At 29.0% G+C, this 26868-nt stretch overlaps 6 protein-coding genes across 9 annotated transcripts; 5 read left to right on the top strand and 1 right to left on the bottom strand.

Annotated features, from left to right (window-relative positions):
* The first annotated feature begins 3179 nt into the window (after positions 1-3179).
* On the top strand, positions 3180-5369 carry Rfk (Riboflavin kinase). Its single transcript, XM_075729891.1, is given in 4 exon segments — positions 3180-3510; positions 3641-3757; positions 4011-4509; positions 4511-5369. Coding segments are annotated over 2 exon segments (654 nt in total). The 5' UTR covers positions 3180-3510; positions 3641-3757; positions 4011-4272; the 3' UTR covers positions 4928-5369.
* Positions 5370-5659: 290 nt separating this feature from the next.
* Positions 5660-13428, top strand: LOC124489921 (serine/threonine-protein kinase Pak). Of its 2 annotated transcripts, none has more exons than XM_047052344.2 (6): positions 5660-6104; positions 6575-7834; positions 8699-9787; positions 10061-10914; positions 10974-11111; positions 11235-13428. In XM_047052344.2, exons 2-6 carry the CDS (start codon positions 6811-6813, stop codon positions 11316-11318), a joined length of 3189 nt encoding a protein of 1062 aa, XP_046908300.2. In that variant the 5' UTR covers positions 5660-6104; positions 6575-6810; the 3' UTR covers positions 11319-13428. The 2 variants fall into 2 exon arrangements, with proteins under 2 accessions (XP_046908300.2, XP_075586005.1); XM_075729890.1 differs by having other exon boundaries at positions 5696-5868.
* Taldo (transaldolase) lies at positions 12025-14453 on the bottom strand. The gene has a single exon (XM_047052492.2). The coding sequence runs from the start codon at positions 13154-13156 to the stop codon at positions 12173-12175; it is 984 nt and encodes a 327-aa protein (XP_046908448.1). The 5' UTR covers positions 13157-14453; the 3' UTR covers positions 12025-12172.
* A 953-nt stretch (positions 14454-15406) lies between these two features.
* LOC124490015 (uncharacterized) lies at positions 15407-17628 on the top strand. The gene is made up of 4 exons (XM_047052480.2): positions 15407-16390; positions 16522-16704; positions 16767-17195; positions 17270-17628. The coding sequence occupies exons 1-4, from the start codon at positions 16271-16273 to the stop codon at positions 17582-17584; spliced, it is 1047 nt and encodes a 348-aa protein (XP_046908436.1). The 5' UTR covers positions 15407-16270; the 3' UTR covers positions 17585-17628.
* Positions 17629-19612: 1984 nt separating this feature from the next.
* On the top strand, positions 19613-21901 carry LOC124500562 (uncharacterized). 2 transcript variants are annotated; one of them, XM_075729889.1, is made up of 4 exons: positions 19613-20075; positions 20143-20313; positions 20406-21075; positions 21163-21901. In XM_075729889.1, exons 1-4 carry the CDS (start codon positions 19818-19820, stop codon positions 21471-21473), a joined length of 1410 nt encoding a protein of 469 aa, XP_075586004.1. In that variant the 5' UTR covers positions 19613-19817; the 3' UTR covers positions 21474-21901. The 2 variants fall into 2 exon arrangements, with proteins under 2 accessions (XP_075586004.1, XP_075586003.1); XM_075729888.1 differs by having other exon boundaries at positions 20406-21901.
* A 1204-nt stretch (positions 21902-23105) lies between these two features.
* LOC124490007 (uncharacterized) lies at positions 23106-26696 on the top strand. 2 transcript variants are annotated; one of them, XM_075729887.1, is made up of 5 exons: positions 23106-24768; positions 24850-24969; positions 25064-25472; positions 25531-25845; positions 25903-26696. In XM_075729887.1, exons 1-5 carry the CDS (start codon positions 23774-23776, stop codon positions 25948-25950), a joined length of 1887 nt encoding a protein of 628 aa, XP_075586002.1. In that variant the 5' UTR covers positions 23106-23773; the 3' UTR covers positions 25951-26696. The 2 variants fall into 2 exon arrangements, with proteins under 2 accessions (XP_075586002.1, XP_075586001.1); XM_075729886.1 differs by having other exon boundaries at positions 25531-26696.
* Positions 26697-26868: the final 172 nt, after the last annotated feature.

The raw sequence follows: 26868 nt of genomic DNA, 5'->3' as shown, positions 1-26868 counted from the left end.
TCGAATAATGACAATGGTTTGTGGTTTTTTTTGTTTGTTTGTTTGTTTGTTTGCAACAATAATAATGAAAAAAAAGGTCGGTGACCGATTGTGACGATTTATTGTTGTCGATTGTATTTTGTTGTTGTTTGATGATTGATTGATTGAATGACAAAAATATTTTTTTTTATATATTCCAAATTTGAATTATAACGAAAATCAATACAGGTTTGGTATGCAGGCATTATCGGTATTTCTTTGATCATTCATTACATATTTATTTGTTTTGTTTGAAAATTTGGTTTTGACGCGTGCAAACAATTTCTGTTCTGGAAAAAAAAACCAAAGAGATTCGAATTCATTCGGATTTTTTTTTTCTTTTATTATCACCACAATTTCCCGATGGATAATGATGATGATGATGATGATTATGAACATTTGTCGCTCTCATATGAATGGAATTTTTATTTAAATAAAAAAAAATTCAACAAATTTAACAAAAAAAAACCATCACCATCATCATCAATAATCGAATCGAATTCACACACACACACACAATGTTTCATTCGTTTTTTATTCGTTCTTCTTTACATAATAATAATTCTTTTGTTTGTTTGTGAATATTGATTGATTGATTGATCGATTGAATATTTTTTCATATATGTTGATTCCGATTTTTTTTTACATCGAAATTCCATTGATTCATGACTACCAGTGTTTTGTTTTGTTTTGTTTGTAACGATGCCGCCACATCATTGTAGATATATTAACCGCCACCGCCATTGACGATAATGATGATGATGATGATGATGATGACCTGTGACCACTAATAATGTTTCACGTATGATATATGAATGGTTTGGTCAACATCATCATCATAATCATCATTGAAAATTTTGAGTTAAATAATAACAACGGCAACAACAAAATGTTTGACATTGTATAACATGGTGGTTCGCGTGGTGAGCGGCTGCTGAACAAATAATAATATTAGTACAATTTTAAACAAATTTATAATTCTATTCTTGTCATTATACAAAAAAAAAAAAAAATTTTCTTTTGATTCATTCAATTCCATTATCATCAGTAACGAATTCAACAATAAAAAAATAGAATGGACAAATATAAATGAACTTTGAATTGGCCATTCAAATGTTGATAATAGTATTATTATCATCATTCAATCATTCAATGAATATAATATAATGTGGTCGGCATCGTTTTTTTTATCGTTTGATTCAATGTTGAAGTCGATGATAATCAAATCGAAATTTTTATAATTCAGATCAAAAAAAAAAAATTAAATAAAATTTCATTCATCAAAAAATGATTGTTTGCTTGATTTGAAATCACTGAACAACAAATTGATGCTGACTAATCTTTTTCAATCATCAAATCTTCATCATCATCATCATCAAGTTTTTCGAATGGATAATGATTACCCATACCCACGGAAAAAGGGTTCGGTGAACTCAATCGAAAAAATGTTCTTGATCTTTTTTTTTGTAAAAAAAAAAATGAAAATTCATTCATCATGATCGTGATCTATGATGCTTCTGTGAATTCATGACCAATTATTCGATGATGATTATTCCAAGAATGAATGTGTGTGTGTGTGGCCACGATTTTTCTTCATAGATAAAAATTCAAAACAAAAATTTTTTTTTTCAACCACATTGGTCATCTCATCTATGTATGAGGAGTTTTTTTTCATTCGAAGAATATTTATAAACATTCGAATCAAAAAAATCCAATTCGATTCGATTCATATGGAAGAATGAAAAAGAAACTTGACCATGTGGTATATTTATGATAGAAATGATCGATCTATATTGTATATTTTATTCGATTCAATTTTTATTGGTTGCCACCAATGCTGAAAATGAAAAGCAAAAAAAAAAAAAAAAATAAGAAAATCTTAAAAACCGAAACATCAATTGATCATCGCCGGTATGGAAAAAAGGATCATCATCATAAATTCATCTATTTGTTCAGCAATAACAACAACTAAAAAAAAAAATTAAAAGAAAAGAATCAATTCTCGAACAGTCGATTCATTTATCAATTGAACGTTTCTCTATTGTTGTTCAATTACATACAGTGTTTTAATGCATGTTCATCATCATCATCATGGTTGCCCGATTCGGACATTTTTTACACATGTTGATCAAGGAAAAAAAATTGTATTAATTGTTATCATTTTTTTCAAATCATTGTTGTTTGGTTGATTTATAATTGGATTTTTTTTCTCTTTATTTTATTTAGGAAAAAATTCAAAAATACAATCAAAGGCTAAGCTATAGAAAACAATTTGCTTGACCATCAATTTTTTTCTTCATTGATTGAATAAAATGAATGTATTTTGATCATCATCATTCATATTGATCAAATATGAATGGATGAAAATTATAAATTGAATCGAATTGAAGTCTAAGAACAGCCGACATCAAAAAGGGGCTAATTGACTGCTGCTGCTGCTGTTGCTGCCAAACACATTGATTGGTTTGATTTGAAGATTTTTTTTTATATTTTCAAGTATTATCGTTATCTTATTTGGTTGTGGTCATGGTGAAGAAAGAAAAAGGCAGCAAGAGAGATAAAGAAAAACCGAAAACAATTATGATGACCTTATAGACCTTTGTTCGATTGTGTCCGATGCGAACCATTTAGATGAAATCATTCATTCATTTATTAACAATCAATTAACGAATCTCGAAATCAATAATAATGACGATGATGATTCGGTGTGAACGAAAATAGAAAAAATGGACCCCTTACCTTCATTTTAACAATGATAATTCAACGAATTGATTTCCAAAAAATGATGCTGAGAATGTTAAAGGTTAATCACACACACACACACACACACACATATGTTGTCAATTGTAATGGTTTGTTTTTTTCCAATCTTTTAGATGAAAAAAGCGGCAAATCAAAGTTATAAAAAGAGATAAATGTTTCATCAATTCAATCATTCATTCATTATTATGTTAGCGGATTTTGTAGCCAACAACCATAACCTGGTGGGAGGAAGAATCCAATTGAATGATTGATTAATAATTAAAAATTTGCAAAATCAATCTTTCGGCAACAATCTTTGAATATAAGAACTATCTTAATGATAATGATAGCGCCATCCATCGATTGCTTATAGAATCTATTAGAATTGAGGTAAAGTAACAAGAAAAAAAAATTGAGCACAACGTGTTGTGTCTATTGTATAAATGCTGATGATGATGATGAATAAATGTCGTCTGTTTTTTTTTGTTCAAAAAAATAAATTCTTTAAATGACCGAGAAACAACAAATAATTCAGCTGAAAATTTTATCAACCAGAATTCAATCAATTATTCTTTTTGCTAGTTGGATAAAGAAAAAGTAAGAAACAAAAAAAAAATCCATTTAGACCTTTGAAATTTTGTCTTTGTGTTGCAAATTATCTTGTTTCCAAGTTATCATTTTCATCATCATCATCATCATCATCGTTATTTATTACATCAAAAAAAATAATTATCCTTTCGATAAATTAAAGTATGTATAAAAAAAACCTTCCTGATTAATCTTAACATTCATATATATTTATTTGAATTATGTTGATTATTATCAAATTGTCACTAATTTACACATATGAATATCTCATCACTACATGTTACATTCCAAGTCTTCTTTTTTTTTATTTCCCCTCTGATATAGGCAAATATATATAAAAACAACGGTTTTTATTTCAAGGTTTCAATTTAATCATCATCATCATCACTGCTATCAATGACAATTAATGGTAATATTAATAATTTGACATTAATTTAAATTTTAATTGGCTTTTTTTTCTCTCTCTCTCACTTTTCTTTATTTTCCTATCGCCGTCTGTGTTTCGATTAATTAATATAAAATCATGTCATCATCATCATAATCATTATTATATTATTATCCTGTTGTCAACAACCAAAAAAAAAACGATAAAATGAAATTTGTTTTATGATGATTGTTATTTCAAATTTGCTTGCCAAACCCAACAATCGATATATAAAAAGATTGAATTTATAATCAACAACCATCATTATTGTCATAACAATGGAATTTGTTACAATGAAAACATTATATCGTCGCTAATTGTCATCATAATCATCATCATCATCATTCGATCTATCGATATTTGTCTGTCAAAATAAATTAACTAGCTGTTTTAAATTTTCCATTTATTCAATCATTATATTGTACAATTCGATAAATTGCTCGGTCAAAATTTGTTCAATAAGATTCAAGAGATCGAAATCTGAATATTTTTATTTCCTAATGGCACCAAATTTACATAAAAAATTAACTAAACCTGTATTTGTATCCAGTCGTGTTATACATGGTTTTGGTCGTGGTTCAAAAAAATTAGGCTGCCCAACAGCTAATCTTGAACATGATGCTGTACAAAAGATTAATCTTGAATCTGGCATCTATTATGGCTTTGCTCAATTAGTTGATCCACCAAAACAACAACGATCAACAACGATCAACAACAATAATGATCATACAAATTACTAATGAAGATCTAAGTATTTATCGAGCAACAAGTCCTTCAAATCCAATCTATCCAACTGTCATTTCATTTGGTTGGAATCCACATTTTAATGATGTTAAACAACGTACACTTGAAGCACATTTATTACATTCATTTGATGAAGATTTTTATAACAGTACTATTCGGGTGGCTATCTGTGGTTATATTCGATCGGAAAGAAAATTTAATTCATTAGAAGAATTAATCGATACCATCAAGGATGATATTCGACAAACCAAAGATGCATTACGAGAACCAGAACAACAATGGCTATCGGTTATAAATGATCCATTTTTCTTTGTAGAAAATTCAGCGATGAAAATGAAATTAACGGCGATCAATAATAATAATCATAGCCATGATAGTAACAATGTCCATATTCATAATAATAACAACTAGGTTTTCCTCTATTTTTCCCTTTTTTTCAACCACAGTATTCCATGAACAAGATAAAACAAACCAACTAAAAGAAATCAGAGTTCAAAATTCATTTCAACAACAAATACAATTCAAAATTGACCCAAAACTACTGACAACGAGAATAGCATCGTCATCAATCATAAAAGTGCAATTATGTCATTCTCAAATTTAAGTGATAATATGTCGCACTTTATTTTTTTTCTTTTCAATTATTTAAATCAATCAATCAATTTTTCATCGAAAAATTATTCGAATCGTATTCGTGTTGTTGTTTTTGTTGTTGTTATTATTGTTGTATACACACATCTATATACAGATTTTAAAATTCTATTCAATTTTTAAAAAAATTATATTTTTTATATTATTATAGATGATTTCATAATAAAATAGAATATTCTTATTTTTTAAATTTTATATATCGCACTCAAATATGATTCTTGTGAAAAAATAATGACCGTATTTTGTTGACGCATGCGTCAATGAAAAAGGTTATGGTTTTTTTGAATTAAAAAAATTTTTTTTTTTAAGATTAATTTTGGTGCTCATTATATATAACATATATATACCGTGGTCGAACAAACACACAAAAAGAGAATATGAAGGCGGTATTGTGATGATGATGATATATTGTCGTTATATTCAAAATCATTGAAAACAAATATCACGTGATACATTGGATAGCTCCACCTAATGGTCATTTTGCTCATAAATAGAATCCGGCTGTATTTATGGTGTTCTTGTTGACTCACATCTCTGTCTGTGTGTTTGTATTGCATATATATACTCGTTTTATATTTTTTTTTATTTGTTTGTTACTGCTTTTGGTGTCAACATATGAGCTAATTGGGGCTTTGTATTTTTTTTCCATTCAATTGACCATCATTTCAATCGAATATTCCAAAATCTAAAAATACATACAGGTATATCCGTTGTGTTATTGTATTGTGTGTGTTTCCATTCATAACGAATGAAAATAACATTTGATGAGAATAATATATTTTTGTTTGTTTGTTTGTTTGTTTGTTCTTAATCATTCAAAATCCAAATTCATTGCAAAGCAATTCCATGAATCGTACATATCAATTTATGGTAAAATTTTGAATTTTTGGAAACCTTCGATTCCATGATTATATCATGATGATTTGCTAGAGAAAAGGTAATGAATCAAAAAAAAATTGTAATAAATTTATTTAATTTAGTTTCGAATTTCATTCAACGATATCAACATTTCATTTTACTTTTTGTGTTTGTGTTTGCGTTCATTCACCAGAAGAAAAAAAAAATTTCTGTCATGATAATTTACATTAGATATATATTGATGATGTCTGATGTGTATAATTGTCAATTTTTTTTTGTTTATAATTGATGATTATTATGATGATGATGATCATCATCATCATTATTTATTTAGATTTTCTAAACCATTTATCGTATCATCAACAAAATCATCATAATAATCATACAAGTTGTCTTGCATCATCATACATTCCATTGCTTTTCATTTCCCATCCTTCCAATATAATGTTTTCAACCATTCTATATACATACAAATGAATGATCAAATTTCGACTAATTCATTGATGAATTTCTTTTTTTTGCTCTTTTTTCTTTTATTATGATTGACAGATTTCCAAACTCAAATCAAATGAAATTATTATCAATTGTTTGTCATCGATATGGGATGGTCAAAAAAAATTTTTTTTGTTTCGAATAAATGAATTATATTATGAACTGATCGGTTACAATTTTCATTTTATCAACGTCGTACTATATACCACACTACATTATCATCATCATCATTGTAATAGTAAATGAAATTCAACAAAAACAACAAAACACATTGATATCGAAATTTGAAAACAATGATAACTGGTGGTGGTAACGGTAATGGTAGTAATCTTGGGGGCTGTGGTAGTGGTGTAACATCATCATCATCGGGTAGATCCACCCCATATGATTCAGTAGCAACAAATAGTATTATTTCACAGAATATGATGATGATGATGACAGCAACGGCGACATCGCAACATTTGAACACACCGATTACAACATCTTCTTCATCATCATCATCGGCTATAAGATTTGAGGATAAACCACCGGCACCACCGGTACGATTAGCATCAGCTCGTGATCATAATTCCATTGTACCAATCATACCATTGAATCAAGTTAATAATAATAACGGAAGTAATAATAATCTAAACAACAATAATAATAATCACGATTATATTACGAATAATCACAATAATAATAACAATATACCATTGGATATGCGACCATTACCAAAAGTTCCATCCGAAGAGGATAATATTGGTGGTGGTAAAGAAGGAAAGAAAATTTCGGCATTTAAAAAATCAAAACTTCGAAGTTCAATGAAAAAATCTTCATCAAATGAATCTACAACGGCAAATAACAACAACAATAATAATAATAATAATAACGCTAATAATAATTCTGGTTCGAAATCAAATGGATCATCTGCAAGAAATTCATCGGAAGCTGATCGTGGTTCCGGTGGTAGTACAAATGGTACATTTACAATTAGTGGTGTTGGATTTTTTAGCCGTAATAAATCATCATCATCATCAACAACAGCAGCAGCAACAACAACATCTGAGCATCATTCATCGGAAAGTGGCGGTGGTGGTGGTAAACCAATCATATCACCACCAACAAATTTCGAACATACATTACATGTTGGTTTCGATCCGAATACTGGTGAATTTACTGGTATGCCAAAAAATTGGTATGTTATGTTGAAAAATTCCAATATTTCAAAATTGGAACAAAAGAAAAATCCACAAGCTGTGATCGAAGTGCTCAAATGGTATGAAGAATCAACAAAAAAAGATATTATGGAAAAGGGATTCAAATATATGACAATGGGTAAGTAATCTCGATAATTGGATGATCATTGTTTCAGGGTTCATTTTTTCCTTATTTATTTTTGTGTGTGTGAATGAAGAGTAAAAAAATAAATTATATATGAGAATTTTATGAAATTTTTCTCCACCATAAAAAAAAATCTAAAATTAGCCATATGCATAGTGAAAGGCGTCAATAACATCACCATAATCTGAACAACAGTTTTTCTTGTAAATAATCGTTGTGAAAAAAAATGTCGTAGGTTGTATCAAATAAGCTAGGTCAATATAATTGTGAATTCTATCGTCAAAACTGTAACATAGCTTTCCGAGATTTTTAAATACGACAAGTCTCAAATAGAATTCTACACTGATAATAATAATAATGATGATGACAGAAAATATTCGGGAGATTAATATACTATATTACGTTATATCAAAAAAAATAAGAAATGGCTAAATTTAGCTTTTTTTTTAGCAGAAAAACTAACACACACGAGACATTTTATAGTATGATAAATTGGTCTGAAATGGTTTGAAATGCAATTTGGGTGTTGCTTGCTTGGTGTTTTATTTTATTTTAGAATTAGAATATTGTATGTTTGAATGTTTGGTTTTTTTTGTTTTTGAAGAAAATTATATATTGCTTTTTTCTGGCTATTTTTAGTTTTTTTTTTGTTGACATTTTAATTTGTTTTGAAATTTTATTTTCTATTTTTTCCGGTTTTTTTTGTAATTTTTTGGGCAATTATTGTGCTGTGCAAATTTTGGTTTTCTGGTTTCTTACATTTTTTTTTGTTTATTTTTCTCTCTCTCTCTTTTTCTTTGTATTGATTTCTGATTGATTCAAACACACAACAATAATAATAACACAAATAATTTTTAGATACAGAATCAACATCACATTCCTCATCGGATAAATCATCAATATCTGGATCACATCATCATATAAATAGTTTTTTACATCATGGCCATCATACACATCATGGACATCCACATCATCATTATAATGAATTATTGTTATCTGGTTCACAGCCAACACTTTCAAGCCATCATTATAATAATAATAATCATTATCATGGTGGTGGATATCATCCAAGCCATCATCATCATATACATCTTTCAACATCACAAACACAACAACAACAAGGGTCATCATTGTATCAACATCGACCATCACCAGCATTACCTCCACCAACGCCTCAAACTAAATTAAATAATTCCGGTCTACCACCGACACCACCAAGAGCACCTGGAACAAAACTTGGATCATCATCAACGACCGTACAACAGCAGCAGCAACAACAACATCCGATAACTGGTATAATATCATCATCAACATCATCATCATTATCAACATTTTCAACTTTAACAACAACCACCAGCCCTACCGGTGGTTCGACTAGTCCAACAGCAACATCATCATCATCAGATGATATACATTGTACAACAGCAACCGGACAAACATCAGCATGTAGCCTTTTAACATCGGCAACAAATTCATCAACATTGGCCGGTAGTGGCTTAGGGGTGGTAACCACCACCACTGGAATCGACAATAATAATGTAACCATAACTGGATCAATTTTATCATCATCTGGTTCCGGTTCAATATCAAGTTCATCATCGATGAATTGTTTTTCATCAGCAAGTGGTGGTGGTGGTGGACCAGCATTGAAATTATCGAATAGTGGCAATAGTATTGGTAGTAATGGTAGTGGTGTCGGCTCTGCTGCTTTGCCATCGTTATCCGAAACAATATCACCATCTTCATCATCAATGTTGAAGAAATTACAATCAATAGATTTGAATCAAAATGAATCAATGATCAACATAAATAATAATAAGTCATCATCATCGATACCGCCGCCTATTAATCCTAGACCAGAAAAAACAAAATCCATTTATACGAAACCAATTTCACCACGTGATATTCTTAATAATAATAATAATTCGAATCAAAACATGACAATCGGTAAGAACAATAATGATGATGATACAAATTCTGCTCTTATAATTTCTACTGCTTCCGCTACTACCACTATTACTACTTCTACTACTGTTGATGCTAAAATTATTTCCGCTTCCATTTCCGATAATAATTCTCCTATTACTTTGATTGAATCTAATAATAATAATGATCCATTCTTACTATCTACGCCTGTATCATCTAATCAATCACCTATTAATAAATCAAAAATCGTTAATCATAATAATAATAATGAAATTTGTTCCAAATTATGTTCAGCTCAATCAGCGGCATTTGCCAAAACGATTCTGATGATGAATCCTGGTCATCTTCAACAACAGCAGCAGCATTCTCATAATAATAATAATAATAATAATGTCCAATCACCAATGTTACCACCACCGACACCACTATTGAAACCACGTGTGCCTAAACCGAATCAAATCGCTGCAAATAAAATGTCTGATGAAGAGATTTTAGAACGATTACGATCAATAGTTACTATCGGTGATCCACATCGAAAATTTACTAAAATGGAACGTATTGGACAAGGGGCAAGTGGTGTTGTATATACGGCCATTGAAATTAGTACCGGAATGCAAGTAGCTATTAAACAGATGAATCTATCACAACAGCCAAAAAAAGAATTGATTGTCAATGAAATACTTGTGATGCGTGAGAATAAACATCCAAATGTAGTGAATTATCTGGATTCATATCTAGTGGGCGAAGAATTATGGGTAGTAATGGAATATCTAAGCGGTGGATCATTAACCGATGTGGTTACTGAAACCTGTATGGAAGAAGGTCAGATTGCTGCCGTTTGTCGTGAAGTATTGCAAGCATTGGAATTTCTTCACTATAATCATGTTATACATCGTGATATAAAATCCGATAACATATTGTTAGGCCTTGATGGATCAGTAAAATTGACTGATTTTGGTTTCTGTGCACAAATATCACCAGAACAAAATAAACGTACAACAATGGTCGGTACGCCATATTGGATGGCACCGGAAGTTGTTACACGTAAACAATATGGACCAAAAATTGATATATGGTCACTGGGTATAATGGCCATCGAAATGATTGAAGGTGAACCACCATATATGAACGAAAGTGATCCATTACGGGTATGATTAGGATTTTTTTTCATTTTCAGATTTTAATGTTTTTTTTTCTCACACTACAGGCTATTTATCTGATCGCAACAAATGGAAAGCCGGAAATTAAAGAGAAAGAAAAATTATCGCTTTTATTTCAAGATTTCCTGGACAAGTGCCTTGAGTGTGATGTTGAAAAACGATGGTCAGCATCTGAATTACTAAAAGTATGTTTTTTGGAAATCGATCGCGTGTTTCATTTTATTTAATTTGAATTTTTTTTTTGTTCCATTTTTTTCTCTTTTCATACCCACGCCCATTACATAATAAACTATAATCTCGTTTTATAGCATCCATTCTTGAAGACATCAAGTCCGTTATCAACATTAAATCCATTAATATTAGCAGCAAGAGAAGCAGCACGTACTCATTGACTAGATGTATCTGGAGAAAAATTTCCTAATCATTGACAATTTTTTTTATATGCGTGTTTGTGTAGCATGATGTGATGTAATATTCTATTCTATCTATCCAACATTTAAGATATTGAATTTTCAAATCTTTTTTTTCTCTAAACGGCTCTTCCGTCACGTTATATTAAGAATCGACGTGATTATATATTAATTATGATTTATTTATTCGAAGATTGATTTGTATAGGAACAAATTTCGAAATTTCTGCTAAATCAATCTTGTAATCTAATCTCTATCATTCGATCAATGTTTAGATTATCGTACTGATTTTGATACATAAACACACACACACACACAAACGATGTATGTTAGGATTTTTTTTCTGTTTGTTTTGATTTCGAAACACAAACATTTTTTTCAAATGAATGTCCACGTTTTTATTTTTAATTTATGTATGTTTGAAAGGTTTGTTTTTTTAACTGGGAATCAATCTGCACACACACACACACACACAAACAAACAAATACTTAGGAAAGATGATTGAATTTTTTTTTGTCGTATCTGTCCATTTGGCTTTTTTTTTGATGGCCCTAACCGTGGTTTTTGGTTTTAACATGTCCCTTTTTTGGGGAAGGGAAAAAATTTATTTTTATAATAATATATTTATGATGAAAATGATAATCATTCTATCTATCGATTGATTATTTAATCAATCAATCAAATTTCATTGATCTGTATATTTTTTTTTATTTATTTATTTAGAAAAAAAAACAAATAAAATTTGAAATTTAAAAAATTGATTTGAATTTTGATTAGCAAAATTGTTTGACAATGTTTTTTTTCTTGATGTAAAATTGAATTTTTTTTTTTGCTTCTTATGACAATCGTTGTTTAATCAATGTTTCTAATTGTCGTGCATCAGCAGCAAATTTTCTTATACCTTCGGATAATTTTTCGGTTGCCATTTCATCTTCATTCAATTCCCAACGAAAACGTTTTTCATCATAATGTACCGGTGTTTTAAATGTATCTATTTCGGCGGATTTTTTCGGATCCAGATAACAGTTTATTTGTACATTTGTTTCTGCTTCTAATTGTGCTAATAATGATGGTGCAATTGTTAATAGATCACAACCAGCCAATGATTTAATCTGATCAATATTACGAAATGATGCACCCATTACAACGGTTTTATAGCCATGATGTTTATAGTAATTATAGATACTTGTCACTGATTTAACACCTGGATCATCAGCTGGATTTTCATAAATCTTTACGCCTGTACGTTTACAATACCAATCATAAATACGGCCAACAAATGGTGAGATTAATGTTACATTTGATTCGGCACATGCAACAGCCTGTGCAAAATTGAACAATAATGTCATATTACAATGAATACCGTATTGTTTTTCAAGAATTTCGGCCGCTTTTACACCTTCCCATGTGGTGGCCAATTTGATCAATATTCGATCTTTTCCGATACCCATTGTTTCATATAATTCAATAATTTTACGAGCTTTTTGTACGGATCCATCAATATCGAAACTAAGACGTGCATCAACTTCGGTCGATACACGGCCAGGAATAATTTTCAATATTTCTTGACCAAACAATACGAATAGATAATCCATAGCTGATTCTAATGAATTTTCTGGATATTGACGGCCATATTCAACTGCTTTATCGAATAGATGTGAATATTGTGGTAATTTTGATGCGGCCAATATCAATGATGGATTTGTTGTAGCATCAGTTGGTTTAAATGATTTTATTGATTGAAAATCACCTGTGTCGGCAACGACAATCGTACCATGTTGACGAAGTTGTTCCAATGATGATAAAATTGAAGATTCCATTTTGATTGAAGAGATTTGATAATTTTGTTGAAGAATTAAAACACAAATAAAAAAATCAACACTTTTGTTGAGAAAATTAACGTTTCCTTTGTTGACGTGTCAAATGTGGTAAATGTGAATTATTTCTCGCTCGTATTTGTTGTCTTTGTCTGTTTTTTCCTGTAAAAAACAATGTTTTAGCAATGAATATGACGGAATGATAATATCAAGGAAAACCAGTACTTTGTGTATATCGATGGTGTGTGTGTGTGTGTGCTATGAATGTTTCATTCAGAATGAATTAAACAACAAGTGTTTATATATCATACCGGTGGTGGTAATAGTGGTGTGATGCGTATCGTTTTGAAGGTTTGGTTTGATTTTGACCAACTAACTAGTTAAACAGGCAAAAAAAAATCAATTCAATTATCGATTGTCAAACACACACACACACACATACATTGGTAGAGGCATACACATTGATAATGATGATAATTTACAATTATGATTTTTTTTCATGTCGCTAATGCCATGCTATTCATTTCAATCAATGATAATGGTAATGAATTTTAAACTTTTGTTGAGCGTTTTTTTTGGGCCATCCATTTCGCACTGTATTTTGATTTCAAATTTTTAGCGCGCCTAATTTTTTTTTATTCGTTTTATCTTTCCACTTTTCTCATAATTATAATTACCATAATTATCAAAATCATGACATTATTATTACAGAAAAATTTTATCATTTATCATTAACACGCACACACTCAAAGCGAAAGAGGCAAAAAGGACAATATAATTTGATATCGATAATCGATTGATCGTTGAGATTTCCAATAAATAAAAAAAGCTTGTTTGTTTGATCCAATTAATTAATTGAAAATTCATACCTAGATAACTTTTTTTTTCACCATCATTATTGTGAATATGGCTCATTTATTGCATCATCATCCACAATGACATTGATTAACATTTTTTATACATTTTCAAATTTGATTTTTATTTCTCTATACTGATGATAATTGATGGTGGTACAAAATTGACATCATCATTATTATATATCAGTATTATTTTAATTAATAATAAATCAAACCATATCGAACGATTTGGTTGCAATTCAACATTTTTTTTCTTTTGGTTTCGAATTTCTAAAATAAAAAAAAAATAAATGATACATAAATGTATAAACTATCAGTTGAATATTTTTTTTAGGGATGTGGAAATTCGGATTATCATTCGATTTGATTGGAGCAAAGTAAAGAAAAAATTGAAATTCAAAACCTTAGAACAAAATTGTTTGTTCACTCTTATTGTTTGCTTCATTACTATATAAAAAATATTTTTCAATGTTGATTTTTCTCCTTTTTTTTCTCGTTGCCTGGATCGATTCTTAATTCAATCCGTTCTTCATTCTCATTGGTTTAATGTACACACGATCAACACTCATATACACACACACACTCACTCAAAAAAATTGATAAAATTGATTCATATAAATAAAAATATCAAAGAAATGAAATAGAAAGAGAAAAAAGTCCCTTTCAAGTCCTTGAATCTTACTGGATCTATAATGGCTATTAATTCTATTTGGAACATGCTCCGAAAATCCAAAAATGGTATACAAATAATGATAACGATAACATTTTCACATCTGTTCCGGGAGGGCAGAATTTTTTCTTTTTTTTCACGAAACAAAATCAAAATAACTAGCTCAAGGACAATGACGATATGATGACCGTGTTTTTTTCCAGAGAGAGAGAGAGAGAGAGAGAAAAGAAGAGAGTCAACTAGAAAATAAAATTGTCTTCCTTTATATATATAGATAGTCAAGAAACTAATAATAGAAAATTCATTTTTAGCTAGCTAGGTTCTACTCCTACACACACATATTATATTTTCCAAACATAATATATAGCCAGAATAAAATAATACCGCATTACAATGAGCAAAAATAAAACAAAAACCGAAAAAAATGATAATCATAGTCACATGCTTCAATTTTTGGGATTTGGTTTTCTAATATCAACCAATAACAACAATAACAAAAAAAAAATTGGTGAACTTTTATATTTAAAAAAAAATTCACCAAATATTGATGGTCCTAGCATTGGGCCCATACACACACAAATGAACTCAAACAAAAAAACGAACAAAACCACCACCCAAGAATATATAAACAATAAATACACATCTTCATTTACATCTTGAAAACATACCATTCATTCTATAGCTTCATAGATCACATACTGAAACGAACGAATGAATGATGATGACATCCACATTTCAGCCTAACTTATCAAACGAACCCAAATACTATGAAAACTATCAATACGAACCACCACCACAACCATGAATTGAAAATCAGTACTATTTGGCTTTCTAACTTGAAATTGTTATTATATATGGATTGGATGCTACACACACAAAATACATTAGCATCACAACATAAAACATTCGCATCACCAGCCATCGGCACCAACATCACCACTATTCATTTCAGGATTCCAAAAAATATTTTATTTTTTTATTTGTTGTTATCGTTGTTATTGTGTCATTATATTGTGTTCCAAGGCCATCCATTTATTCATTCATTCAAAAATGGATCCTATATGATCATCAATGTATATAAATACGTGACGGGTATAGTTGAAAATCAAACGCCACTACCATCAACACCACCACCACCGCCTTCACTATCAAATGTACCCGCCATATATTTCGCGAAAAAAATTGTTCATTTCGGTAACCTTCACCTAAAACTTTGCTACAACTCACTCACTCTACTTAGTAATACATTATAATAGTATGTTCCAAATGGAACAACAAAGTGAGTCGGCTCATTTCATTCATTTATTCAATTGTATTCGGTTTTGATCTAGGAAAAATAACAACAACAACAACAAACTAACGAACCACATATAGAATATTATCATTTAACATCGAAAAAACATTCCAAAAAGAATTTTCATTTTAAATCATTGAATTCTTAAGTGTTAAACTAGGCCATCATCACCATCAACGATTCTTTGTGTGTTTGTGTATCTGTGTTGTGAAACAGTTTATCAGATATTAATTTGTGACCAGAAAGAAATTTGTTTTGAATTTCAAATTTCAACAATCACAACTAAAAGAGAAAAGATGCCACCTTATTCATCAATAATATTAATTTTCATTGCAATTGCAATGATGACCAATATGTCAATATGGGCACAACCAGCTAATCAAAATCGACCAACATTGCGTGGTTTAACAACATTGGTAAGTGTAATATTCAATCAATTTAATTAATTTAAATTTGATTTATTGAATGTGATTGTGTGAAGATAGATTAAAATGTTGACATTTTTAAATTTGAATTTTTTCTCCTAAAATTTTTATGGCGACAATAGCGACCACCATTTGTTGAAAAAGATTTGAATGGCAAACTAACTGGCTATTTTGTTGATCTTTTGAATGAAATGGCACAAATTGGTAATTTTAATTATACATTAACCGATTCGGTTAATCAGGATTCAACAAATGATGGATTTCAAAGTCGTCCAACCGGTCTGATTAATGAAGTTTTCCGTAATGTAAGTAATGATAAGTAATCATTTTTTTCTCTAAATATCGCTGATTACAATGGTTAATTTAGAGAGTTGATTTTGCAATCGCTGATTATCTATATCGTACGGCAAGTCAACAACGTTATGTTGATTTCAGTGATTCATATATGGAATCAAATCTGAGTGCATTGATACATAAAGATCGTATCATACAGAATAATATCAAAACTATTGATGACTTATTGGATCAACGGTCTAAACCACCAGCAGTGATACCGGTTGTAAATCAACAACAACAATCGTATCAATCACAGCAATCTAATCAACAACAACAGCAACAACCAGAAGAAATAATACAATTAGGTACTGTACGACAAATCTATCGAGATTTGAGTGTCGGTACCGATCCATTAAGTCGTCGTATTTATGAACAATTGCATAATAATCCTGGTAATATGGCCGAAAATCGTCAGATAGGCATTGAAAGAGCAATGAAAACACCATATGCATTCATACAGGTAATAAGTCGGATTTTAATTGATGATTGATGATTTTTTTCATTTCCAAAAAAAAAAACAACAACAACAAACAGGAAAGTATTAATAATGAATTGGCAATGGATGAAAATTGCGAATTAAAACATATTAAATTGGAATCAACAAATTTTCCAATGGCCGATACACATTACGAATATGGTATAATTGGACAAAAATATTCCACACATTTGGAGATAATGAATCGTGCTATACGTGAATTAAAAGCTAATGGCCGTTTAGATGAATTGAAACGCCGTTATTGGAATCGTAAATGTAATGGTGGTGTGAATAGTTTTGAACAATATCGTTATATGTTAACCGTTGTGACAACATTATTCTCATTATTCTTGTCATTATTTATTCTTAGTTAAATATTCTATGCTTGCAAACGCACACACACACACACACACACACCAGAGAGAGAGAGAGAGAAAGAATAATTGTCCACAATGACCAAACAACTAAGAATTATAACCAAAAAATAAAAAACAAAACAAAAAAAAAATTTCAAAAAAATTACTCTATGAATTTCATCCACTCTAGAATATATATTTCAGACACACAATCCTCGTTCAATATACTCATATATATTTTTTGCTTCCAAAATACAAATTGTCGATTGATTCATCTTTTTTTTCTCAGTGCCAAATACAAATATTGGTTCGAACACACACAAACAGAAAAATGATGCAGAAAAAAAGGGGTTAAATTGTTTTTTGACACAATAACAAAACATTATACTGTTTTCTGTTTTTTTTTCACAACAATTAATTTTAGCCAAAAAAAAAATCCATATAGTGGTTATAATGCCGTAGCGTTATTCATTTATTCATTCGATACAACAAAAAAAATTGAATTATTATTTGTAAATAATGTGTAATTTTCATTTGACAATTCATTTGTTCTCACATTTCATTTTATTTTGATCTTTCGATGCTTTACGGATCTCGCTTGACATTTTACCTACATTCATTCAAACGCTCATAACATATACACGCGCATAAAACATCATACAAAATGTTCAAAAGAATTTTTTGTTTTTTTTTGTTTTGCTCCAATCACAACAATAATAAACAAGAACAACAATGACAATGACAACATCGAATACTTGTATGATTCTCAGGTAAACCAAAAAAAAAGAAGTTTGATTTGAAACAACAACCAAAAAAATCAATAATCTAAAAACGAAGAAAAAAATCAACAAACAATCAATCAATATTGCCTATCATCAAACTCAATCACATGAATGAAGCAAAAGTTTTTTCTTCTCTCGCAATTCAATTGAATATTCACAAATTGTTGTCCACCAAAAAAGAAACAAAAACAAAAAACAAAAAACAAAACAAAAATCAAGCAATATCACCATTACCATAATATGCCAAATGTGAAAAAAGGATTTTCAAAATGTTTAAATCTTTTTTTTTTGCCCACTACTATTAGCCACATACCAAAACCAAAAAAAAAAAAAAAAAAACATTAATTTATCGATCTGAATATCGAATACTGAATGATGAATTGTAGAAAAAGATAATATATTCAAAGTAGAATTGTATTAACATCGTCATCATACTCATCATCATTATCATTATCATCATCACCATCACCATCATTATTATTATTATTGCTATTCGGAATAACTCAAACATAAATCGTATATGTTACACACACACCCACATGAACATGCATAATTAATAATAATAAAAATATATATATTCTTTGATATATACATTGATATAACAAAACATATAGATATTTTTAAGTTTTTTTTGGCTGTTTTTGATTTTTGTTTTTTTCATTCATTCAGTTCGAATGTGTTTGATTTAATTTTCAAAACGTGAAAAAAAAACAATTTTGTTCGTTCCAAACATCATCGTGGTCGTCAGAAGAGTGTATTGCAGCATGAAAGCATGTAATTGAATGTTACAAATTTTTATATTTTTTTTTTTGGTTCCATTTTCCGTTTTCTTGTGTTTTTTTTTTTTTTTTTTGGTTACTTGTCATTCATTCATTTATTCATTATGATGATTTTATTCTTGCCATTCTATTCTTTTGAAATGTGGAATATTATTTTCAACAACAAAAAAAAGTAAATAAATAAATTGAATAAAAATCAATTTTTGGTTCTGGTTTTTTTTCTGATTTTTTTGACATCTATGTTTTGTTGCTGTTTTTGTTGTTGCTTCCGTTAGGTTCGACTTTTGTTACAATTCATTATATATAGCAGCAATCATATGCAACACATTTTGGCTTAAACAATCTTAATTGAATTTGATCAAATTGAATAACATCCGGTTTTGGTGTGGCTTGAATATTATATATTATATATATCTTATTTCTCTTGCTTCAATGTTTACAATTTAATCGGTTTGATATTTTCAAATTGATGATATTTTTTTTCTTTGTTGGGTAGTCTATATCATTGGTGGATCACAATAACAATCACATTGATGGATGTGAACAAATTTCGATCTACCAAATATCTATTCAATTTATCGATATAATCGTCCAGTCAATGCATTAAATTATAACAATAATAATAATGTTATACAATTGGAAAACTGATTCGTAACAACAGCAAAAAAAAAAACTTTGATAATTGTGGCCATGGCAAATCATAAAAATCAATGCTTCATTTCACTATTGTTAATAATAATAATTATTATTATTATTGAAAGTGTTAATAGTCAAATTACAATTTTTAACAATGAAGGTGAATGGATTGTCGACACTGTTGAAGATGTTGTTGATAAACATTCGAATGAAATTCAGCAACAGCTATATCTACAACAACAAGATCAAGATGATGATGATGATGATGACGAAAGTGATAATGTAATCACATTGAATGGTGCAACCGTATTGGTAAATTAAATTTGGTTTATTTTCAAAAAAAAATTGATCCATTTTTTTTCGTCGCCCACCGATATAGAATCCACCATTTATCTATAGTGAAAGTGGACCATATCGTGGATTCTGTGTAGATATACTAAAAGAATTGGGATATCGTCTAAAATTTCAATTTACATTACGACAAAGTTATGATGGACAAATTGGTTCAATACGATCACATGATGGTGTTTTCGGTGAAATTATCGAAAAGGTGTGTGTCTGTGTGTGTCTGTGTTTTCCGTTCTGTTTTTTTTTTTTCGTATGAAATTCTAATCAATTTTTTTCCATTTCCACATACTATAGTATGTTGAATTCGCAATTGGTGACATTAGTAGTAATTGGCTAAATACACGTAAAGAAGCGGAACAAAATGATATCATATTCACACGACCAATCTATATATCAACAATGAAAGTATTATTGACGAAATCGTTGTTTAAAGAATTAATACAACGTAAACGTCGACAATGTCAAATGGATTTACAGCAACAAAAAATACGAATCGACGTACGTAATCATAGTGATTATTCACGATTCATCGATATGAATCATCAATCGATTGATTGTGCAATCATTTTGAATAAATCAAACAATAACAATAATGATGATGAAATGAAGAATGGCCAATTTTATTTTAATTATGATGATGATAATGATGTTAATGAGATGCCAATGTTGACTATACATGATATATTTAATCAAGCCGATCTTGTACGTGTTATATTCAAAGGTGGTGCCGTACATCGTTTTTATTCAACAATTAATATTGATTATCTAAATGATTTAATCATTGTTGAACGTTCATCATTATCAACATTATTACAACGTTTACAACGACAACGATATGTATTGATTGATGAATCAAAATTTATCGATTATTTTGTCGATCATCATGATTGTGAATATACTAGTATTGATGTTGCACGACGACAACGTATTTGGTTAGAAATGAAAAATAATAAAAAAAATGTACATTTTGATATTGGTATTTCGAATGGGCCAACAACAACATCAAATGGATCATCAGTAACAACACCAACAGTGACCATAATGGCACAACAATTAACAATACGTAAAGAGGAATTATTTCAGAATAATATAGCTATTGCTTTTTCAAAAACATTCATCGATAAATCGTTTACGTTAAATAATAATCAAGAACAAAGAAATTGGCTCAATGAATTTGATCATACATTAGATATGATGGATAAAGAAGGCATTCTACAACAGATTCGTGATCGACATTGGTTAAATAATTGTCGCCGTGAAGGTAGACAACAACGACAAATGTCATCATTATCATCATCATTAGCAATGAATTCAATGATTGTTTTTTCATTTCAAACATTAATTTTTTATTTATTTATTTGAATAATCAAGAATTATATAAAATTAAATTTTCAAAATCAGAATGGAAATCTTTTTGGATGGATGAAAAAAAACATGCATAAAAATAAACACAATCATAATCATATACAATCCTCGCAATCAATTTTTGTTTGTGTTTGATTCCAAAATCCTTGAACTTGTAAACAAAAAAAAATATATGCGAAGTCATTTGTGTGAATATAAATTGAAATCATATTTTAATTTCCATTATTTTTCAATTTCAAATATAAATAACAGCGTCAAATCGAAAAACAACTACACAAAAACAAATTCGATTAGGACTTGTTTGGCCTTATAATCTCAATATATATATATATACATTCTCGGGTCGATGGCGTTATGATGAGATTTCGTAATCATCATCATCATCATCATTAAATCGAAATGAAATTGGATTGAAAAAATATTATTAAAACAACAACAAAATCATTATACAAAAAAGTCAAAACAAGAGTTTTTTACTAAGCAATCTAAAATTAAAAAAAATTCATATTTTTTTGATTAAATTTTTCAATCGTTTTTTCTCTTCTTTTTTGTAGAAGTTACTGAATAAAAAAAAGGAATGATTCGGTTATGTACAACAAGTTTGAATGATGATGATGAATTTTGAAAGTGATGGAAGAAAAACGGAAGAAAAAGTTATTGACATTTAAATGAATTGAATGAATGACGAAAAAAAAAATTCCATGAAAATTCATTGAATAAATAACGAATTTTCAAAGAAACCAACGATTTCAAATTCATCATTCGTTTTGATCAAATCAACACCGGATAAATTCCTTTGGGTTTTTTTTCAAGTGTTTGTTTGTTTGTTTTTTTCTCTCTATTTTCGTGTTTCTGGCGTTGAAATAATCCATGAACACACACACACACACAGACACAAAATGAAAAACTGAATTCAATTTTGAAATATTAAATTCTGAATATTTTATTTTACAGTGAAAAGTTTTTTGAACTAAGAAAAACGAAAAGAAAAAAAAATTAATTTGAATAAAAATAATAATTAGTTTTATTTTGTTTTGAGCATCCATTTTACATCATAATCATAATCATAATTATCGTCAAAGATCAATGGTCGTTATAATCAATTTATATGTGTTTGATCTATCTATACAGGTTTCAATTTGATTTAACCACGCACCGAATCACGCAAGCTCGGATTTTCTGAAAACAAGAAAATATTCGATTTGATTTGATTCAATTTGAAGTTTGTTTTGAACATCATCATTCAATTCAATTCAATTCTCTCGTCGCCAACAATTGCAATGCAATATTGTTTCTAATCATTCAATGCCGTTGTCGTGTGTGTGTGTGTGTGTTCATCGCAAAAAAAACTTCCACCGTGACAAAAAAAAATCGAGAGCATCTTAAAATCCATTCATTTTGTTTCGATTAATTTGAAAAGTTAAAAATTTTTTTTAATTTTTTTCAAACATAAAAAACGATACATTAAACGATGCAATGGTATAGATCAGTGGTCTTCAACTCCAAGCACTGTGTGCCAATGTAAAGCTATAGCGTTTAGCAAGCAGCTACCAAAAGCTTGTCGACTCCTGGTAATAGATATTTGAAATAACAAAAATTAGAAAAAAAAATATCGTCTGCTGATCAATAAGAATGTGATTATTATTTGTGCCACTTGAAGTTTTTATTATATGACCATTGCATTCATCCATTCAATCATACAAGTGGCTTAGTTTTTTTTTTCTCTCATTTCAACATCTTCATCATCGCCGTTGTTGTTGTCGTCGTCGTCGTAGTCATCGTCCAAATAAAATTATGTTTTTCATTTCTTTTTTTAACTTTTTTCTTGAATTTTTTTCATTAATCTGCTGATATTATCCAAGCAAGTTCTCTCAGTGTTTGTGTGTGTGTGTGTGTGTGTGTGATTTCGAAATTGATTTTTTTTGGATATTGAAGATTTTGTCATTTTCATTTCAAAAATATTTTGCCTTTAAATTTATATTGATTAACGCAAAGAGAAATTTGGTAAAGAGAAAACACTCTAAAAGTGAGAGAAACTTCGAAAGGATCAAGTTATTTTTTTCAAGAAAATTGTTGTCGTTTCCAATGGATTTATTTATTACGAGAAAATTTTTTTTGTGTGTGTGTGCCTCATTTCAAATCATTCAACGACAACGACGACGATGATGATCAGTGATGACCAATACAATACAATGTTCTTGTGAACAGTGTGTTTATGATCAAAATGTATTGATCTAATATTTTTATTTTTATTTTTTTTTTGAAATAAAATCCAAACAATAAACAACGATAAAAATATGATTCAATCAAATCAAGGTATTATTGGCCATTATTTACCGCCAGGTAGTAATGGCGGTATTAGTGGTTCATTAGGTGGTGGTAATGTACAATTTTCTCAACATAATCATCATCATCATCATCATCATTATCATCATGATAATAATCACACATCTAGTCAACAAATGAATCAATCAAAAATGATTATATCATTATTATTGAATAATAGTTCTACCTCATCGCCATCATTGTCATTATCATCATCATCACCATCATCATCATCAATGTTGTTATATAATAATAATAATAATAATGAAACAACAATAAATTCAACAATAATTAATTATACAAATATTAAAAATCTAGATAATAAAAGTGATATTCATATTATTAATCATAATAATAATAGCAACAATAATCTTTTATGTCAACCACATGCACCGGTTGAAATGCTTGATGAATGGGAACAAATGTTATTTGGTTCGTCAATTTTTATAACGGCAATCATTACGTTTTTATTGAATTTATTTGTAATTATTACATTGATTTTAAATCGTTATTGTAATGCCGAACAATCCGGCGGTGGTAGCCGCCAGAATAGTTTATCAACAACATCAACAATGGTGAATACATCATCACAATATAAAAATAATAATCTAGTTAATAAAAGATTATCCAATGATTCTACGATTGTACGTGGTGTTGTTTCATCGATAGCAACAACAACAGCGACAACAACAACGACAACAACGGCAACGGCAACAACATCAAGATCATTTTCACATACACAACAATCATTTATATCATTATCAATATCTGTTATATTATATAGTTCAATATGTGTACCGGCAATGTATTTGGAAACAATTGAAATATTACCAACAACAACAACAACGACAACAACAACAACATTATGTTCAAATTATTATTGTTTCATAATAACATCATTACGATTCGGTTTCTATGTTGCACCTATTGCATCATCATTTATGCATCTATTAATGGCATTCGATAGGTATGTCTCAGTTTGTTTGTGTAACGATATTTTAAAGAATTTGAAACAAAAAAAAAATATATTCAAATGTTCACTTTATAGATATCTTGCCATTAAACAATGTTATCTATTTCAATCATATTGGTATCGTCGCCATTATACATTGTGTATAATGTTAGTATGGATGGCTAGCATTTTGATTATTATACCATTTTTTTGGTAGTAAGTATTCATTGAATAATCAAATAATTCACTAAAAAACAATTCTAAACTTATTCTATCAATTTTTTGTTTTCATTTTCTTCTTCAAAATTAGCCATCAATTTGGACGTACAATACAAATATTGTTGACATTAATACGTTTAATGTTCACATTTTCAATACCATCATTACTAACATTATATCTATATCTAAGCATTGCATGTGAATTGAAACGTGTTGCTGTGGAAACAATAATCGTAACACCATTTATAACGAATAATCGGCTGATTTCAAAACATCGTGAAATTATTGCTAAAATTATTTTACTTGCATTGATTCATTTTCTTTGTTGGTTTCCATTTTCGGTAATGGAATCATTAAATGATCTATTTCCAGATCTATTTCGTCAATGTGATTTTCAAATTCAAACATATTATTCTATTATGGCTATTCTGATTCTATTTACATCAATGAGTGGTATTGCTTATCCAATTCTTTATTGTTTTGTTTCTAGTGAATATCGGGTATGTTTTAATTTGATAATTTCATCAATTCATTTTCATTTTCATTTTTGAAATTTAGAAAATTTTCAGTCAAAAATTGACAATGTTTTCATTTTTTACCTGTCAATCAATCATTGAATCAAATGTTCCACGACGACAATCATCATCGTTGAATATAACGAAGATTGAGGAACATCCTACATCGATCATCATTGATGATCATGCGATTGATAATGGAGTAATTCATAATAATAAATTCCATCATAATCAACAAATTGATTTTGAATCATCATCAATGATAATGAAACCGGCAACAACTCTTTTAGCACTCGATTTAATCATCATGAATAATAATAATCGACATAATATCATCAATATCAACAACAACATCATGGCCGACTTTGCTATTGATGATCATCAACAACAACATCATGTTGATGATCATCAATAGCTAAATTCATCAACAACAACCTGTTCATTTTTGAAAAACCATCAATGACATGACAAGTGATAGAAAACGAAAACGGAAAAATCCAAAAAAAAAAAACGAGCAGCAGCCTCTCGCTCTCACACATACATATACATTTCAAATTATCTTGTAAAAATGCGACTTGATTTTAAGATTTCTGAGGAAAAAAATGTATGGTGATTTCATAATGAATATTACGAATGATCATGATTATGATACAATCAATCAAGAATTTGAAAATCCTAGACTTGAACTAAAAAATAAAAACGATCGAAAACATGTGATGATCATGATCAATGTCAAAAGAAAAAAAATCGATAAATTCTTCTATCGCAATGATGTTGTTGTTGTTGTTGATTATATAACCAAAGCATTTTCTTTTTCTTGATTTCAATTTTGTATTTCCAATTCACACACACACACACACACATATACACATGATGTGGAATAACACAGGGTTACATATTAAATTCATAAATTCACAAAACGAAAAAAAACTTGATATTAGAATCATGTAAAATGAAAAAATACACGCATACCGCTAACAAATCAAGGTCTAGGACATTTTTTCATTTTTTTTTTTGCTTTTTGATTTGTTTCATATCTTATTACCTTTTTTTTGAATATCGATTTTCAGTTTTTCTTTTTGTTATTTTTCTGTATTCAAAATCATTTTTCATCACATGATGAATGAATGAGAATGATTATTTAATGTTTGTGATTATGATGATCCATGGTTTGTAAATAAATATGATGTTTTTTTGCTGCTGTTGTTAGATTTAATCTTGTTATATTCATATTGATAATGATCATCAAACAATAATAACCGATTACATATATGAACGAGCTAATGATATCAGAATGAAATCGTCACAACCTATAAATAGTTTGATTCGAATTAACAATTCATAAATATTCTTTTTACATTCTTTGCCTAGCAGTATTTAT

Source organism: Dermatophagoides farinae, chromosome 4 (genome assembly GCF_024713945.1).
Source record: "Dermatophagoides farinae isolate YC_2012a chromosome 4, ASM2471394v1, whole genome shotgun sequence".
Classification (NCBI taxonomy): Eukaryota; Metazoa; Arthropoda; class Arachnida; order Sarcoptiformes; family Pyroglyphidae; genus Dermatophagoides; species Dermatophagoides farinae.
This window is presented reverse-complemented; position numbering and strand designations above follow the sequence as displayed.